The sequence below is a fragment of the Delphinus delphis genome, chromosome 6 (assembly GCF_949987515.2).
Source record: "Delphinus delphis chromosome 6, mDelDel1.2, whole genome shotgun sequence".
Classification (NCBI taxonomy): Eukaryota; Metazoa; Chordata; class Mammalia; order Artiodactyla; family Delphinidae; genus Delphinus; species Delphinus delphis.
Genome location: NC_082688.1, coordinates 63,431,930 through 63,446,836, shown reverse-complemented (window position 1 = coordinate 63,446,836; position 14,907 = coordinate 63,431,930). Strand labels below are relative to the sequence as shown.

The following is a 14,907-nucleotide window of genomic DNA, read 5'->3' as shown; positions in this document are numbered from 1 at the left end:
AGTAGATTAAATTTCGTGAAACACTTGGAGTTGTCTAAGAATCTTCTCTGAAACACATTCTGGAAAGATGATTTTACCAGTGAGTTTTTCCAAACTTTCAACTTTTTTTTTTTTTTATGAAAAATAATGACTGTCATCCAAACCATTTTATGAAGCATGCATATAACCCTGGTATGAAAACTTGGCAAATAAAATACAAAGATTCCCACAAAAGTATCCCAACTACATATAGAGAATTTGGAAGAAAACTGTTAATAAATCAGTTCAACAGTAAATTTAAAAAGCTATGTTCCATGGACCAACAAAAATAATTTAATCTAAGAATTTGTAATATGTAACAACAAAAAATGCTGTAATGGAAAAAAAGGATAGTCTCACAATGCCAAAAAGACATTTAATAATAACAACGATTCTGATCAGAAAACTTTAAAAAACACTCTGAGAAAACTAGGAATAAACGAATATATCAGATGATGAGGAAAAATCAATCATCAATTAATGGCCAAAATTATTAACTGTGAAACTCTAGAAGTATTCTCATTAACATTATGAATAAAATATTCCTGCTAGCACTATTCCTATTTTACATATTTTTGAAAGTTCTCTTCAGAGAAATAATGCATATGTATATGAAAATATCTAACATTATTATAATTAAATAAATGAAAGTTATAACATTAATGTAATGATATCTTTTCTCTATCAACTTGCCACAGTTAAAAACAAATCCCATTAATATGACTAATATGTAATCCTGGCAGCAGGGTGGTGACATGGAAACGCTCATGATGTGCCTGAGGGAGTATAAATTGGCAAAAACCTTTATGGAAAGCAGCTTGACAGTTTTTACCAAGAGCTTTAAAAGAGTTTATGTCCTTTGACCCGCTAATTCCACTTCTGGGAACTCCAGCCTAAGGAAATCATAAGAATTGCTGACAAAAATTTGTGTCCTATGATGTTAATGGCAGTGCTGTTTATAATAATTTTGAAACTGGGAAATAACCTAAAATGCCAAACAATGGGAGAATGGTCACATAAAGTATGATACAGCCATGCAGTATAATATGGTGCAGGCATTAAAATCATGCTTTTGGAAAAGTATTTAATCTCAAGGGAAAGATACAATGTTACTTAGAAAAAGGCAGGATATGCATTTATTTAAATTTTAATCTCAATTTTATAAAAATCCATATTTATGTATATTATATATATGTAGGAAAAGTTTAATGGACTCAAAGGAAATACTTAAAAACATAAATAATATATTAATATACTACTATCAGAGTGTGTTAAAGTCAGAAAAATTCTGACTCTACCAGGTCATTTCAATCACCATCAGGGATTTACATTTCATGTTGAAGGACAAACTTAATTGTAAATTTATACTAAAATGTTAGCTATAGGCTGAGATTCAGTCTCTGTGCAGAGAATTGTTATCTTTGCTGTGATTAGTGTATCTATTTTATAATCACAGTTTCCATCCTTAACCATGGACAGTTCAGATCAGTTGAAAAACTGGAGAGTCCTGTCTTATAACACCCCTACCAGAAAAATCACCAATGGGTTAGTTTTGGTAGCTGAAGTTTTATGAAGATTGGCAAAGAGCTAGTATGAAATAATCTTATCTTCTCCCCCTTTACATCTATAAACAAAACAATTTAGGCATCTTTTACACTCAGTTGAAGGAAGTGAACAATTGGAATCCTAGGGCTGGAGCATGCCTGTGAGATACCCAGTGTTCTCTTCTTTCTCCAAATTGAGCAATGCAAGAAAGCTAACAGGAAAACAGCCGTGTAAAAAAGTGGAATCTGAGAGTTGCAGTGGGCTTTTGAAGTGCTCTTATCCAACTTCCTACCCAAAGTGAGAATTCTTAAATCCAGTGGAGGGGTCTTTACATCTGCTGGGAAACCCCCTATATTTGTAGACACAGGTTTCCTCATTCTGTAAAATAGTAACAACTTGAGGATAATTGTGGGCATGATGTGCATTCATGCTTTCTAAGATCTTAGTGCAGTAGCTTGGCATGTGTTGGTTATTATTACCTTTGCAAGGTCTCACATTCCTTTCTAGGACTTTTCTTATTGGATGACAAATCTGTTTACTGAGCCAAAAAAACAGTTCCTGGAACTATGCAGAATAAGTCTAATCCACCATCTACATTAACAGTCCTTCAAATACTTGAAGACAGCTTTCATGAATTTAATAACTGCTTTCTGTGTTTTTTTTTAATTTCAAGAATAGAACACAGTAGACCATAAAAATGAGCCATTATCAGTCTTCCTTTGGATTTTCTGTGTAAATGTTGTTTAACATTTAAATGGTGCTGATTATAATTTGAGATATTAACAGTTAGATATGCCATTGCATCCCTCTGTTATTGTTTGTAAAGGAGGTTAAACACTATATTAACTTCTGAGTAGTGATTTATTGTTGCTTTTGTTAGAGAAAAATAAAAACAGTAAAATAATATAATTTGATATTGCCTTTGAGAATTTTCAGTTTGCAGAGGTCTTTATTTCCTACTCAATTTTATTTTTTAAAAAGCATACATGTAGTGTAAATACAGCATCACATAAATGCTAAGTTGTTCTTTGCTTCCTGGTGTAAGCTGTTGTGTAATATTGCTCAGTAACCATTAAGCAGCTGCTCTGTCTCAGAGATGCTCATATTTCCTTTGGTAGATGAAGGGAATTTACTGTATGAATGTCTCCAAATTGCTTTAAGATCTTTGGCCTCTGTGTCAGCTATTTAGATTCACAGTGGTCTATGTAACACATGAAAACCATGTTTTTAGAAGGCCCCAGAAGCCTGGAGGTTACACATGGGGTTGTGTTAACAGCAAGCACCTGCATTTTGCTGAGTGTTACCCTCTGTATTGTATAGCAGGGCTTCTGACCCCCTGCACGATCCTCTCCAGTTATTTTGCCAGAGTCCTTAAGTACTCTCTCGTATGCTTGTGAGCAAGGACTATTAGCTGGCCAAGTACCGTGTCATCCACTGTTTCTTTTCTTTAGCCCGCCTCATCTTGGGTAATGTCTGTCCATTGTAAAGGCTGTGCTGCGTGCAAAGATGCATGAAGGGGGCAGCCATATGCTTCAGGTGCTTCTCCCAGGCTACCCAGCCGCCTGATTCCCACCCACCCCCCTCCTATAAGGTCATTGTCACCACTTAGCCTTGGGAGCCCTCCTTTTACTGAAGTCTCGCTGTGCTCCACACAGGAGTGGAGCCCAGTGGGACCTATGGTGTTGCGTTTTGGCTGGTGGGTGCGAAAGCAGTTCTGACATATTTTCAATGTCTTTCATAGTTTTAGTAAAATCTTTCAGTTTTCCTTGTAGATCCAAATTCCTTAGAACTTGGGGAATTGGGGGTAGGGAGTGGAGAAGCACTCTCAGCATTCTGAGTTGCCTTCCCTTTTCTATGAGATGGTCATTGTATTTGTGTGTGACTGCCTTGCTGTCTTCCTGCTGGTAGGATTACCTTGAGGTGGCTCTTCCCTCCCTTAGGATTCGGCTCGTGACAGGACCACACATCACTCCATCTTAATGGGCATGACTTAGAAGCAAATGGAGTCCTAACTACTCATTGGAGTGATAAGGAAATGAACTTCAGATAATATCCATGTATTGAATTGTTATTAAGTATTACACATGGAATAATTTATATAAATGAAATGTTCACTATTCATTCACTCATTCATCGATTTTTAAATATTTGTGAACTATTTGAACCCCTCTAGTCCCTTGGTAGTTATTTTGTACTACATGCCTAAAGTTGTACATTAATTACACAACAAAGTCAGAGATATAATCTGACTGTAATCATTATGCTTTCCCGTTTTGCCCAAAAGCTTAAATAAACTCCTCGGCAAACGAGTTCCAGAAAATAACAAGGGTCAGTAGAGTTATCCTTTGATCTTAAGCTATCTTTATCTTCATTGTTATAAAATTATTAAGGTGTTCATTTGTGACCATGTTTCAAAAAGCTGAACTTTACATTTGTTTTGCAAGCGTTTCGTAGTTACTGTAATGTGGGCGATGAGTTAGTTGTTAAGGGAGATATAGAGATGAACAAAACCCAGTCACTCCCCCAAATAAGAAGAAACAAAGGCTTGAAAACAGTTATCTTGGTAAACTTGAATGTGCAAAGTGATGTAAAGTAAGAACAAACTAGGTGCTATGTGAATACAGAAGAAAGAGATTATTTCTAGGTGGCACAGGGGTTGGGAGGGGAGGGTGGAAAAGCAGATTATGGAGCAGATGGTGGTTGAGCTGGACATTGAAGGCTGCGAGGTGAGCCTGTGGAAAGAGGGCCCTTCTGATCAGAGGCAGCTACGTTAGAAAGATATGAGGGCAGGCCTTTACAGAGTACGGTTGGGGAAGGACAAATAATCTTGTCTGATTGGTTAAGCACACAGGCCGTAGTCATGATAAAGAAGTTCTCTGTATTTAATGTATTTGTCATATATAAAATGTTATGTTTTCCACATGTAAAATAAAGTGTAATCTATTATGCTTAAAACAACAAAAGCAATAAAAATCTTTGTATACAATGATAACCTATCAAAATTAAAAACATAATAGATGTTTATGTAACACATGTCTCCAGCCACACAAAGGGAGTCAATGTCCTTTTTATGTCTCAGTGGCTTTTAGCACTTTGTACAATGTTGTCTACCTGGAAATTTCTCAATAATCACTGAAATGCATTCAACCTGGTGAAAAATTAATTGCCGAAGAAGTAGGCGTTTCTTAAAATAGAGCTGCATCAAGTGGGGACACTTTGTTATTATCCTCTTAAAAATGTATATCTTTTTCAGAGCAGTGACTTAACATGAGACCTGAGTTTTATCACCAACTGAGATCTCACCATTTCTTCTCATTCTTTTGCTATTTCTAAAGAAGGTAGATGGATGGATATAAAACAGTGTTCAGACGTACGCAGCACCCCTGTTTATTCACAGCAGTGAGGCATATATGCTAATTGAATGACTTTCTGTCTTTTCATGCTGTGTATGGTTAAAAAGTGGGCTGGTAGCTTTCTTTCTGGTAAAATTTCTAAATGATGATTTACAAATAACTTGAGAGTGTCTGGAATTCAGTGTGCATATTTCAGTGTATGGGTGATTGCTGACTCCATAGGCCAATCCTAACTTACTGGTAACATTTACTCAGCGCCTACTCTGGGTTTTACATTTTTATCTCACTTATTATTTGTAACAACGATGTAAGGTAGGTAATTTTATCATCTCTAATATATAAATGAGGAATCTGAAGTACAAAGAGTCTAAATGTTCCAGGACTATTATTATTATTAATTTAGAATTATTAATTATTATGATTAATTATTCCAGGATGCCACACTGGCAAACTGTAGTCAGGAGTCAAACCCCAGCTCTTTGACTTGAGTGAGCCATGTTGCTAAAACACCCAGACCTCTCTCATCCCTGCCCCGAATCTAATCTCTTGGTCAGCCCTGAAGCTTTATGGAACATCCAACCAAATTGCCGGTTCTTGGAATTTAGAGTTTTTTCCTGGAAGCATTTTAATTCTGAGGATTTTCACACTCTTATTCTCTCCCTGGGGCAGCAGAGAGTAGCCATATCCCTCCTACCTAAGGTGTTCCCTCCCTCCTTACCCTCACTACACTTCCTTCTTCTGGATGAGAACCTGGGGATAGGACTGGTGGCCCCATCTGCAGTCCTGGAAAGAGTTAGACCAGCTAGCAAGCATGTTTGACTTACTCAGGCTCCTGACCCGTGGCCCACAGCTACTGTGGGCCCTAGACCTGGAGGTCACGGAAGGGTCAGGAGGCATTCCTGGAGGTCTGGCTTCACCACATTCGCCAGAAAAAGGATCCAGTTCTTGACCTGAAGGGAGTCCTAGGGAGTGGCAGCAAGGGTGAGAAAGCAGTGAAATCATGTGAGGTATATTAATGGTGCACAGAAATAGGTCTGTGTAAAGTATTTGCTGTATGTACGAGTTCTGCTTTTGTGTGATCCATGACGGGAACAAGGGTGGGAGTGCTGGTAACAGCAACTCACTTTTTAATCGGGGAAGGATTTGTGAAAGAACAGTGGTTTCAAGAGATCTTTGGAGTAATTCCAACAAGGTGCTAATTGTGGCTGTGGTTTTCCTTTTTCTTTATTTCTTTTTTTTTTTTTAATGGATGGACTTTAGTCTACCAGGTGCTACCGATCTGAGGGCCTCTGAACCTTCATTCCCTATGCGTGGGCAGTGGCAAATAAAACCATACCAATTGCCCTGTACAATTGGAAAGTTAAAAAATTTTCCTGAGAGATTATTTAGCTTCTAAAGGTTAAACGTTTGTTTAAACGGACCCAGTTTGCATTTTACAAGAGTTTTGCTTTTACAGTTCTTCGTTGTAAGCATACTTGGGTTTTGTTCTAACCTTTGGTTTAAAACACTTGAACAAATTCTAGTGTTTAATCATTTATTTGCTTCCTGCTTATGTTGATCTCTTTCATCTCGATGTTTATTTTCAGGATACCTTGAGGATAGTTTTGTAAAATCTGGAGTCTTCAATGTATCAGAACTTGTGAGGGTATCCAGAAGTAAGTAAACTCTTTTCTTATTGTTTAACTATACAGTATGATTTAAAATATTTTACATTTGAACCTTAAATACAGTATGAAGAGAACTGTGTATTAGGAGAATTTGAGTTTTTAAATCTCTGACCTTTTGATGAAATCAGAAGTGAACATATTTTGTCTGGTTTTCTAAAATATTTGCATTTAAGTCAACACTTTCTGTAGCACAAAAACAATTTGCGGTTTGTTCTGCTTGCTGTGTTATCGGTATTCGTTTAATTCACTGTTCACTCTGTGACCATACATGGTCATTTATATCAAAGGAAGTGTGATTAATTAAATGTACTCAGTGTTGTTATGATAACCCACATAAGTTTCCTGTAGATAAGTGCTTTTTCATTTTGCTAACATTTTAGTGAGGGCTTGGAGATGTACAGGATATACACACTAACATGCAGAGTGTAGAGGGATGCAGAAATTAACTTTGCAGATTGTAGCTGGATATAGATAGAAAGCATTGTTATCCAAAACAATGTCCAATTGTTTCCATTGGGCACCTCACCTGAGACACCATTCTTGACAGGCTGGGTGAGAATTTTCTCGAGTAAGTTCACCTGGCCAGCTAACTAAGCAAGGGGGACGTTTCCTTGATCAACTCTTTTAGTTATTACTGGTGTGTGCAAATATATGTAAGATGCAGTTCTTATCTCATTGATTATGCTGAAGGGGGTGACTCATTTCTACTTGCTCTCTTCTCTGATTTAGCTTATTTATGTAACTTTGCAGGGTGTATTTTCACCTGACATTTTGATAGAGAGTGTCACAGTTTGGAATGATTTATTCAGATGATGTAGGGGCACTCTGGAGCCTGTTTAAGTTGTGTTTTTCACTTGGGTCAAATTCAGAGGTCATGAACAAGAATTATGATGATCCAAAAAGAACAAACAAGAATGAGTTACTGAGGGTAAGTATAGGTAGTGCTTTAGCATGGCGTTGAGTGAAGTAATCTCCAAGGTAGTAGGTGACTTTGTCTTTGGAACTGTAGTTTCTCAAATAGTTCAGATTTCTGAAGTGGCTAGTGCAAACAGCCTGTATTTCAGAGAGTTCTGTACATGAGCATTTAAGACTTTAGTAGCATCCTTTCTGACGTAATTCTGCAGTGGATAAATGTATGCCCCAAAGACTTCTGCCCTGGGTCTGTTGACTTGGGGGCAGTGTAGGAGACCAAATTAATATCCTGTATGCCTGTACCTATAGGGTTCATATTTGCTGGGCAAGAGGATTCTGATGGTCTACTTCATTTACTTCATTCACCAGGGCGATGAGCCTTGTTTGTTTTTCCTGATCAATATGTGTTGTGCAAAGGCCTCTGATATTTGAACTTTTTTATGTTTATTTTTAATTTGGAAAGGAACATGCCTGACTTACTTACTACTACTTTATGGCATCATGTAAGGAAGGGGGTATTTAAAGATGTGTGTATGTGTGTGTGTGTTTCCCCATACTGCTCTTTAGCAGAGAGGTTATGCTGCTACAGTTATGAGACATTATGAAATTATTTGTTTAAATTTGTACTTTTCTCAGTTTTATGATATATTTTCACCCTTCTTATGAGAAGGACAGTAGAGTCGTCTGTCAGAAAATATTACTAGTTCCTCATTATAGGTAACATTATGCTAGATGCTGTAGGAGAGCCACATGAGAACTTTTAAAAGCCCAGATTGATATTTTGAGAAATCTGAATTTGAAACATAAAAATAGATTAAAAAAATACCTTTTTAGGGACTTTCCTGGTGGTCCAGTGGTGGAGAATTCACCTTCCAAAGCGGGAGGTGCAGGTTCGATCCCTGGTTTGGGAGCTAAGATCCCACATGCCTTGTGGCCAAAAAACCAGAACATAAAACAGAAGAAATATTGTAACAAATTCAATAAAGACTTTAAAAATGGTCCACATCAAAAAAATCTTTAAAAAAAAACCCTTTCTATAATAGTGCAGAAATGAGGCAAATTTAACATATACCATTCATTCTTTCTTGATTCATATTGTCATCTCCTAGAGGTTTTTAAGTTATCTGTTATAACAAACATTACTAATTTATAATTAGTAGATTAATTATCTGTATTCATTCATTAGTTACTTTATTCAGCAAACATGTATTTTCTACTGCATATGTAAATAGGTGTCTCTGAAATGCTTGAGAAGTTATTCTCCTAAGTGTTTTAATATATCCACATTATAATCTTATTTACACAATTGAACTTCATTGTTTATGAAATAAGGGTTTGCTAAGTAAACATCAACTTCAGCACAACCCTTAAGCTGTATATCACAAATTCTGACTTCTTGAGGGTTTACGGTATGTTAATGGTTTCTGTCCTCTGGGGTTTTACTCTCACATGACCCTCTAATGTGCATGTTGACTTTAGCTAATGAAGCTATTCAGTTTTAGGATAGTGATCTTTCTGGTGAATGATATTATCACCATCTTAAAAGTTGATTTAGGATCAGCTTTTGGAGTGAGGAGAACAATAAGAGAGATTAAGGGTTGGCCTCTAACCCTTGGAGTCCGAGGTTCTTCTGAGCTTGGTTTCTAAGAGGGTATTGGCAGCCTCTTAAACATGATTTGCAGCCTTCGGGCCCCTTGCTGCTCTCTGGGAGAGGTGCTAACACTGGTCTTTGCATCTGATGTAAGTTTTTCCAGAGGCTTTTAAACAGGCACATCTGCCTGGGACTTGCTGTTCTCATGCACTTTGTCATTAGATAAATTTTGTGCCTGTGTGCTGTTTTAGAATCTGGCCATGTTCGCTATTAATCTACTTTAATACCCGTAATCTCCCGTTTAGTGTAAAAATGCACACTAAATTTTACGGTGCTCGTGTGTAAATCCGTAGACAAGGTGTTTTTGTTCTTGTTTCGCTTAAGCCATGACTAGAGCTTGATTTTCCGTCTTGTACCCCACCCCCGCAGTTTTACTGAGATTTAGTTGACATGTAGCACTGTATAATTTTAAGGTGTGTAGCATAATGACTTGACTGACGTATGTTGTGAAATGCCACAGTAAGTTTAGTCAACATCCATCATCTCATACAGATACGAGAAAGAGAGAAAACGTTATTTCCTTGTGTTGAGAACTCTTAGGATCTACTCTCTTAACAGCTTTCCTGTATATCCTACAGCGGTGTTCATTGTAGTCCTCATGTTGTACATTACATCCCCAATACCTATTTATTTTATAACTAGAAGTTTGTACGTTTTGACCACCTTCCTCCAATTCTCCCTCCCCCCCACAACACCCACCTCTGGTAACCTTTTCTCTGAGTTCAGTCTTTTGTTTGTTTGTTTGTTTAGATTCCACTATTACCTTCTTGATACTTTGGAAGAATCCTTCTGGAACAAAACTTAGAAAAAAACAAAATTTCCAAAGATTTTTAATTATCATTTTCCTATAAATTATACCTAGTATGCATACGGTCAAGCAATCTGTGTTGACTATCAAGCCATATGTTTATTAAATAGAAACTACAAATCTTTGCCTAAATATTGCATGAGCTTAATAAATTGCAAATAGTTGATATAAGATATAACCTGTAAGTTTCCCGTTGGTAACTCAGTTCTTTGAATTGTATCCATCACTGCTGTTGGAAGCCAAACAGATTGCTTACGTTCACTGAGCCCCTCAAATGCCTCCTTCCAGCACATACTCTGCTTTCCAATGTCACATAGAACATGGTTCTAATAATAAACTTTAAAGCATGTGGTTACTGCGGGATTTCTTACCTTGCATTTTTTTTTAACCTCTGGTGTACCTCAAGCCACAACAAGCAGCTACATTTTAACTGTCCAAAGAACTCGAGCCATTAGGCATAGTTGCACATTGAATACTAATATTTTCTGTGTAAAACGAGGCTGAAGCATATTATATAATATGACCAACCTAACAGAGGCAGAAACTCCAGAGTGTTAGAGCTGAGACTAATCTCGTATGTACTGATTAATTTTTAATGGGGAGAGATAATCGTTGTGTATTCCTTGATTGTTTCTCTCCAAAGCATGCACCTCCTAATCGTATTTTCTTTAAAAATACTTTGTTAGTCTCAGCCTGCCTGAGATATTGAAGTACGATTCAACAGATAGTGAACACATTTCAAATGTTTATTAAAAATTCTGAGTAAGAAAAATTCCTTGAAAATCGGCTGTCCCTTTGGAATTTTTTACTCAACGTGTGGTTAGTTTGGAGAGAGGGGAAGGTTAAGTAGACTTTGTGTTCTTAGCGTGAATTTCAAGGGCTCCAGAATTTTCCCGCCCCACATAGGATACACTTTCTCTCATCGGAGATCTTGAAGGCCTGATAAAAACAGGTGAAAAAATAGAAACTATTCTTAAGCATTGTCCTTTGACACCAACCTGGCTGGCCTCCATCTTGTATGTCATCTCTGCCCATGACCTTGCTCCTGTAGTAATTGCTGTTTAGAGTAAGCTCCCTTTACTACCTTACTCATCTTCCAAAGCCCTGGGCCAGCTGTGACTTTTCCACAGATTTCTTGGACCATTCAAGCTTGTATCAGATTCTTCTTTCCTTGAAATCCTATAGCATTTATTGATCATGTCATTCATTTGGAAGTTTCATTATAAAACGCATTATGTTTATATCTCTGTGTTTTTCATGAGTATTTTGTTTACCCAACCTGTTGCCCAGTATGTCTTATTAAGCACGGGAACTATCTTAGACTATTTTGGGTCCCTTGCAGCACCTGCCAGTAATGGGCACAATATCTTTTTTTTTTCACAATATCTTATTGAATGAACAAACCTTCAGCAAATAGGTTCATTTGTACCAGTTCACCAGCTTTGCGTGGGTTTTTGAACTGTTTCATCTTTGCTGACCACTCTAGGTTGCCAGGGAAGAATTTCAGGGAAGAAAGCAAGGAAAGAAGGGAATTCACATTTGTTGAATATCCATTATACACTAGGCATGATGCTGGACTTTTATCACTCCTTACCTCATCTCATCCTCAAAATAATCATGTTATTCTAATTTTCATTTTATTCTAATTTTATTCTAATTTTCATTTTACAGTTCAGGAAACTGAGGCACATAGCCAATAAGTGGCAGAGGGAGTTAAAACTAAAAGGCTGTCTATCTCCCAAGATCCTACTCATTCTAACACAACATGCTGTCTGACAGATTTATTCAAGATGTCTAGAAACCAATTTTAAAAATTTGAAAAGATGTAATCCATTGTACAACAACCAATATTACATTAAAATTTTCAGTTCTTAATACATCAAAAAACTCAAAAAGACTTCTTGATTTATAAAATAATACCTTAAGGTATAAAACTCCATGAGTATATTTTAAATGACTTATGAAATTGGGCATACAAACTTTTTTAAAAACAAAACATAGCTGTTGAGTAAAACTGTACTCACCATTCATATATGAAACCTGAATATGTATTTTGGAAAAAGAATCTTGACTTTTATTTCATATTTGTCAATTTTACTTATATACCTGTCCTAATACAAGAATTATTTTTATATCAAATAATTATAAATATGATTTCTAATGCATTCTAACATTAATGTTAACATTATTATAAAATAATAATCGCCTCTTGTGAAACTATTCTAATTCGATTTATTTAACAATAATTTGGTTTTTGAGATCTGACTTAGTACAGAGTGCCTTGCTTGGTGCTGAGCGATAGGCAACATATATTGTTCCCTGTGGCGCATCTAGAGACTAGTGAGGTGACAGGTGTAGTGACGACTAACACAAAGGACTGAGTGAAGAAGCTTGGGCAGTGGGAGTGGGAGAAGGGGTAACCAGTGATGATAGCGTGCCTCAAGTTTCCACACTTGAACATTGGCATCGTGAGGATGTTTGCAAGTCTTAACCAGTGAAAGGCTGGTATTAGATTCTTAAGGTAAAGAGAGTTCCCCTCCTCCTTGCCCAGAGGCATGGAAAATATTAGATTATTACATTTGAATAGAGATGACAACAGTAAATGGCATTCCCAATGTTTGTTGGTGTTGTTGTTTCATTCCTCAGCACCCATAACCCAGGGAACTGGAGTCAACTTCCCAATTGGAGAAATCCCAAGCCAACCATACTATCATGACATGAACTCGGGGGTCAATCTTCAGAGGTCGCTGTCTTCTCCACCAAGCAGGTAACTGAAAGAGGAGCTGCTTTTGTTCTCAGTCTATATGCAAATAGGTAAATAAGTAGACGTGCAGATAGATAGGTACGCAGGTAAAGAGAAGGGGGAAATAAAGCAAAGAGTTCAAGATTTTTGCTGATTTTACACAAAGTTTTCATCTTTCCTGGTTAAATTTATTTTGAAAAAGTTAAATTGTTGTTCAAAGCATTTTTTTTTTTTATTAACATCTTTATTGGGGTATAATTACTTTACAATGGTGTGTTAGTTTCTGCCTTATAACAAAGTGAATCAGTTATACATATACATATGTTCCCATATCTCTTCCCTCTTGCGTCTCCCTCCCTCCCACCCTCCCTATCCCACCCCTCCAGGCTGTCACAGAGCACCGAGCCAATATCCCCGTGCCATGCTGTTCAAAGCATTTTAAAAAGGCTTTTTGGGGAGACAAGGGAACTATGAAAATGTATTAATATTTTTATCCCCTTATATGAAGTATTATAACTCTATAAGTAATTCTTCTGGTGACTTTAAAAATGGTATTGCCATAGCAAAGATCCCTGGTTTAGGATTGATTCATCCAACTTTTACCCTAATACCATGTCCAAGCTGGGGATAATGAAACATGAAAAATAAAATGTGTCATTTACTCAACCTTAAAAGGCCTTATTCTAGGCAACAGATTTGCCAAGTTCTTCAGTTAGTTGATGTTCTTTGAATAATTTAGTTAACTCTCAGTTACCAGTGAAAGTATTACCTGCTCTGAGATTTGGCCTAACCAGCCTTTGTTGGGGAACAGCTACAGTGAGGTGACTTTGCCTTTTAGTTCTCTGCTGACATTCTCATATTTCTCTCTTGACCTTCTGATTGTAACTTTCAGTCCCACAGGAGTTTAAAAAGAGATCTCCTATTTAAGTGAGGGAAAATTAACTTGGCAAGTTGTAGTACATGGGATTTCGTATGTTCCCCTATTGTTGAATGATAAAAGAGGGCTGAGTGAATAAGACAAATATTATAGCTTTATTGGGTTTTTTTGAGTTGAATCTTCAATATAGGAAGAGCAATCTCATTTCCATGGCATTAAATATACCCACGATCAGATAGAAGATCATACGTGAGTTCCAGAGCAAAACATATATTTCACAGTATCAACTGTTAAAAAATTTAAAAATCTGGATAACTATATTCCTATGCTATTCTCAAAAACAAAAATTAATTGCATTTGAATTAATTGTGGGGCTATGCACATTTGTTTGTTTATTAACTAAGTTCAACTTGATGTCATTTATGGTCAAACTATATTTTCATATAGTTAGATTGCATAGCAAGATAATAGGGTTTATTATCATTAAAACTGTGATACGGTGAAGTGTTAAAAATGCTTTAGTTTTTCTAAATTTAAAATGCGAATAGTAATTTTTTATTTTGTCTGGTGGATTGGTATGCTGTCAACACAGATCTTTCCTCATGATCATTCAGTATCAGATACTACGTCATTCAAATAAAAAAGGTTTAAAAAAATTTCTCTATTATTTCCTTATGAAAGTCTTTTCTCCCTCATTTCAAGTTTTCCATACATATTTACCGCTGATTTACAGATGGGAGAATTAGATTAAAGGAGGCTTAAAAACTACATTCTAACTTTGGATACCCTACAAAGAAACTAAAGAAACTGTTTACTCTCACTGTGGTTTAGCATGGATAGAAATTGCCATCTTCTGCATCATGTTGATACTCCGGGAGTTGTGAGTCAAATATTAATCACAAATGTATCTATGCATATACCCAGACATGCACATGCTTCCAGGATCTGGAAACAGTGTAGTAGAAAGAGCACAGTTTCAGAAGTCAGAAGTCTTTACTTTGTGTCAGACTGCTTCCATTAACATGCCCTGGGCAATTGATTTTCTCCAAATTTGTCTTCCCACTTGTAAGAAAATGGAGGATTGGTTTATGTGTATGGCTTCTAAAGTGAATTACAACTCTGAAATCCTATGACATTAGGTTTATTTTCACTGTATAAAGTTCATTCAGAAGATATCGTTTTTAGTTTTTATTTCCATAGGTGTGAATAAGATTTTTTTTAATTTAAGGAAAAAATATCCATTTCTCTACTCATAACTTACTGTTTAATAGGGTATTGGTGAAGATGTTTGAAAGCAGTATATCAAGCAATATGGCATGTGGCATAGAATAGC

At 36.4% G+C, this 14,907-nt stretch overlaps 1 protein-coding gene across 8 annotated transcripts in view; it reads left to right on the top strand.

Moving 5' to 3' along the window:
- Positions 1–14,907, top strand: part of NFIB (nuclear factor I B) — a 230,547-nt gene that overhangs the window by 157,652 nt on the left and 57,988 nt on the right. For all 8 annotated transcript variants that reach the window (XM_060014760.2, XM_060014758.2, XM_060014754.2 and 5 more), the window contains 2 exons: positions 6,503–6,571; positions 12,601–12,721. In XM_060014760.2, coding sequence (XP_059870743.1) covers positions 6,503–6,571; positions 12,601–12,721 — 190 coding nt within the window. The remainder of the gene's footprint in view (positions 1–6,502; positions 6,572–12,600; positions 12,722–14,907) is intronic.